General features: G+C 36.9%; 1 protein-coding gene across 5 annotated transcripts in view; it reads left to right on the forward strand.

Moving 5' to 3' along the window:
* Nucleotides 1-4834, forward strand: part of LOC106874523 (coiled-coil domain-containing protein 18) — a 44051-nt gene that overhangs the window by 27374 nt on the left and 11843 nt on the right. For all 5 annotated transcript variants that reach the window (XR_008265453.1, XM_014922286.2, XM_052972621.1 and 2 more), the window contains 3 exons: nt 1384-1499; nt 3063-3162; nt 4409-4525. Coding sequence is in view for 4 of the 5 variants with exons in the window: in XM_014922286.2 (XP_014777772.1) it covers nt 1384-1499; nt 3063-3162; nt 4409-4525 (333 nt within the window). In the remaining variant the exon portion in view is untranslated. The remainder of the gene's footprint in view (nt 1-1383; nt 1500-3062; nt 3163-4408; nt 4526-4834) is intronic.

Raw genomic sequence — 4834 nt, forward strand, 5'->3', positions numbered from 1 at the left:
TCTTCTTCTTCTTCTTCTTCTTCTTCTTCTTCTTCTTCTTCTTCTTCTTCTTCTTCTTCTTCTTCTTCTTCTTCTTCTTCTTCTTCTTCTTCTTCTTCTTCTCTAGCATGCGATAGGCTGTTTGAGGGGTGGGGTTTTGATAAATTCAAGGATTACATCATGCTCCAGTGTCTGCTTTGGCACGGTTTTTATGGCTGGATACCCTTCTTAATGCCATCCACTTTACAGAATGTACTGAGTGCTGTTATCATGGCACCAGTACTAGTTTGGTCACTATGCAGCTTGCAAGACTATGCTTCTCTCCAACTGTGTGGGGCTACAAAAGAGAAAGTTAGCTTTATGCTAGATGAGAGGTATGAGAGAAGGGGCCAGAGTAGAACTAGTGTCTTGCTGTTGTCATAACTCACATAATGGAAGAGTAGATGAGAGTAACTGGCATGGAGCTAGAAAAAGAGATAAAACATAAAATAGTAGTGATGAAGTTTTCAGGGCAGATCCTGGAGATAAAGATGGTGAAGAAAGGGACAGAAGATGAATAAAGATATATATGCTACAGCCATTACTCTGACTTGGATATGACTTAATGGCATACACCATACTTTTGCTAATTGTTTTAGGTACCTATATTGTCAGGAAAAGATATAGACACTCTCTCAATCCTCTCACCTTTGAGAACACCCAGAGGGAGAGAGTGCTACACCAACAGTCGGCTGGTACCCATTCCAACTGAATAGAATAGAACAACAGAAATTATTATTGAAGAATTTGCCAGATTTTTCATTGAAAGATGGGAGAAGGGTTACTTGAACAAGATAATTTCATAGATTTTATACTATTGATAAACATTGGATATATAATTTAACTAAGCGGAGATAAAATCAATGTGTTCACATGACGTACTTCATGAGACTCCAAAATGCCCTCTCAATGACTCCTACCGACCTCTTGTCTCAACCAATATGCTACTCTTTGTATGAGTTCGGCTAGTCCATGCTTCCAATCCCCCAAGGGTGTCACTGATTCTCACCACAACATCTTCACTTTTGAGATTGACTTCTGGTGTAGCTTGAATGGATTGTTTTTCTTTTTCTTTTTCTTTATGCAAATTTTCATCATTATTGGAATTATTGTTTTTATAGCTGGATACCTTTTCTTTTAATCACTTAAGTGTAGAAGGAAACTGATCATCAGTCAAAAAGGCTGTGTAATGCAGAGGCATTTTTCGTGTACAGGAGAATAACTTAATGACTGTAGAAGGTTTGAACTCCTAACTAGTGTTCTAGGATCTTAAACTCATAGGTATTGTCAGAAAAAATATTAGATATGCCCTTTTTGACATTGTTTCAGTGGTTTATTTATTTCTCTTTTCATTTCTGAAAACAGGCAAAAGTTAGCAATCAGAACTTTGAAAAACAAGAAAGCAAAAGAAATATAGAAAATTTAGAATACAATTTAAAAGCGAAAGAGGAACTTCTGGAAGACACAAGAGATGCTATAAAGTGAGTTGATTGCAAATATGTTTATAATTAAAGTGGATGAGAAACTGAACTACCACCTGAAGAGTCTGCAGGCCTCTGGATAAATGTTTACACCTCATTTAGCTGACAGGCATCCTATCCAGGTGGAGTTTTATCTCACATCTGCTTAGTTGCATAAATTCAGATTTAAGAATTGATTTTAATGAAAAAAATAACTTAATTTTAATCTAATGAAAGATAATTCAGTAGTTAGGGCTAAATTTGACAATTTTTTATGTCTCCTTTTCTCAGGAACAACTTGATTGATGCATTGTTGAGTAGTCAATGGCACTGAAGAGCATAAAGATTAAAGTTCTAGTTGGGAAAAAGTTAGCTGACATAGAGAACTGAAAGCTATCTGAATATTGGGATAGCTTTCCTGAGGAATGCCATCATCACGATTGCTGCTCAATGCTCTGTGAATACTGTGAAGCTGTAAGACATGAAATGGAGACTGCAAAGCTGTGACTAGCAGGAAAGGGACACAGTAGGCCTTCTGACTGGAATTCATCCAACAACTGATGAACAGGGCCTTAGGCTCAATTCAGACAGCTATGTGAAGCTACTGGAGACTGTTGTCAATCCCTGACTGAAGAGGTTGCTGCTGGAATGCCATATGTGTGGCAGCAGGATTTACTCTGGAAAGAGTCAGAAATGGTTGTCAGAGTGTTTCTACAACTTCACCAGCTCCAGTTTCTGGCCTCCTAATTCTTTCAATTGTAACCCCATGGATTACTATGGGTGGAAGAGAGTTGGGAAAGATACCAACCACTCTACCTGCAACACCAAGGCCAAGCTGGTGCCCAAGATCAAGGAGGTTTTCAAAGAGTTTCCCAGGGACATGGTGAGGAATTAATGCACCTGGTTCCAGAGCCATCTTGAGGCCATGGTGGAAGCTGAGGGTAGTTACTTTCCCAGCTATAATCATCATCATCATCATCATCATTTAACGTCCACTTTCCATGCTAGCATGGATTGGACGATTTGACTGAGGACTGGCGAACCAGATGGCTAAGGGTAACCTAGTTGATATTTTTGATCTGTTTAAAATATTTTTATTTTTGCATGAGATATTCTGTTTTCTTTGTCTTTTTACGCAAACTGTCAAACAATTTTACTTTTGTAAAGCTTCACTTAATATTCTTCATTATAATCTTCCATTTTAGTTTTTCACATTTCATATCTGCAACAACAGCCAATTATTACTTTTTACTTCTTGTTATGGGTTAATCAAAGGAGGGAGGGAAGCTCTCATGACAGTTTCCAGGGCCTCTGAGACAGGTGGAAGGAAGGTTGGTAGTTATCCTCAGACCCCAAACCTTACCTGAATGCTTGCAATACAGTGAACTTTGCTGAAGACATCCAGGGGTTAGACCATATATTAACTCAGAATAATCTCTTCAAATATTTTTTAGATCATGAATAAATTTATTGAATTTCTCAAGAAATTTTTTATATGATGGTTATGTTTTCATTTATATATTGTTGGAAGCAGTTGTTTTGAAAACTGACAACCAAATATTTACTCACGCCAATCCATTTTAGGAAACTCCAAACAGAATTAAATTTGAAAAAAGAAGAGAATGATGATTTACAAAGTACTATAAGAGAACAGCATCTACAGCTAGAGGAACGTGCTCAAAAGGTAAGAGTTTTCATGCTGACCTTATCTTACTTCATACTCGTACATATGAGATGACTGGGCTGATATCAGCCTGTCATTTTGTACTAGAAAGGAAACCAAAAAAACTTGATATCATCAACAATATATATATCTTTATCTGTCTGTCTGTCTGAATATTTTGCTTAGGTATAGTGATACTAATAATTTGGTATTAGAACTCAGTATGTATATGCTTCAGAAGAAAGTATTAGTTGAGTACAAAGTGTAATAAGGGATTATATAAATGACAAGGAAACAAGAAATTATGTAATGAACTTCATCAGCTTGCAGCTATGCCTGCTATAAGATGCAGTACATTCATAGTCGAGTGCTTATGTATCACCTGATAGCTTCATTGGAACTTCAAAAATGAAGTACAATTTTATTTTGGAAAGCATTTATTATCATCATTATTTAACATCCACTTTCCATGGGCTGGCCGGTTTGACTGAAAATCGGTAATCTGGGGAGCTGCACCAGGTTCCAATCTGATTTGGTAAGGTTTCTACAGCTGGATGCCCTTCCTAATGCTAACCACTCCAAGAGTGTAATGGGTGCTTTTTACGTGTCATTGACATGACACCAGCATTGACCACGACTACAATCTCTCTTGGCTTGACAGGTCTACACAAGCATGGTATATCTCAGTCACCTATCATTGCCTCACGTTAGTGGTCAACGTCATATATATATATATTATATATATTAGTACCTTCTGAAAACTCAGGAAGCCTACTACAATCAGTTGTCTCATCTTCTTTCACTGCTAATTCTGTAACAAAGCTATTTTTATGGGTCTGGATTGTTAGCATTGTACCCATTGCACAGAGGACAAGTGGATCTCTCTTTGAAGGCCTCTACCTTTCGACCTGTCTCGCTTGTGGGGTCCTACCAGGAGACTAAACTTTCTCTGGCATAGTTCCTGGGATCCCTGAGGCATACAAGATATACAATTACAATAAGGTGTCAATCCATGTGTATATGTATGTGCATACACAAACACACACACATCTGTATGTAGATGTTAAAAATAAGTTTATTATCTTAAAGCATGTTTGTAACTGGAAGATTTACTACTACAGTGACTAGATATTGAGTCCTACTCAGTCTGATCTTTTATGTCTGTGTATGTATGTAAGAGTGTGTGTGTGTACACATACACACATGTAATGATACATGGCATTTTTTATATTTATTTTACTGTACCCTACTTTTTGTTAACTTTTAGGTAGCAGAATTAGTAAAATCTATGTCTGATTACCGGATAGAAATGGAGAATCGTGTCAAAGATGGCAAGAACCTTCTTGATCAAGAACAGATTGATATCAAAAATAAGATGAAGCAGGTATATGATAGAATTTTCTTCAATAAATATCTCTAAATCTCCCAAATACTCATAAAGAGCCATACCCAGCACCACTGTTTTGTGATAAATAGCTTTGTGATAAGTTTCACTCTTGTTAGGATGTCAGTCTTTTTCAGCTGACCTTCTCGAATGATTTGATCTCTAGAGTAACTAGAGTTATGTAGAATTAAGTTCACTGTTCAGTAATAAAATGTAAAGCATGTGCAGTGGATTTGAACAGAGCACCCACGAATAGGTAATGCTATAACTAATTTGTTGCTGTTGTATATATCTGACTTAACCCCCCCA

This window comes from Octopus bimaculoides, chromosome 1 (assembly GCF_001194135.2).
Source record: "Octopus bimaculoides isolate UCB-OBI-ISO-001 chromosome 1, ASM119413v2, whole genome shotgun sequence".
NCBI classification, from domain to species: Eukaryota; Metazoa; Mollusca; class Cephalopoda; order Octopoda; family Octopodidae; genus Octopus; species Octopus bimaculoides.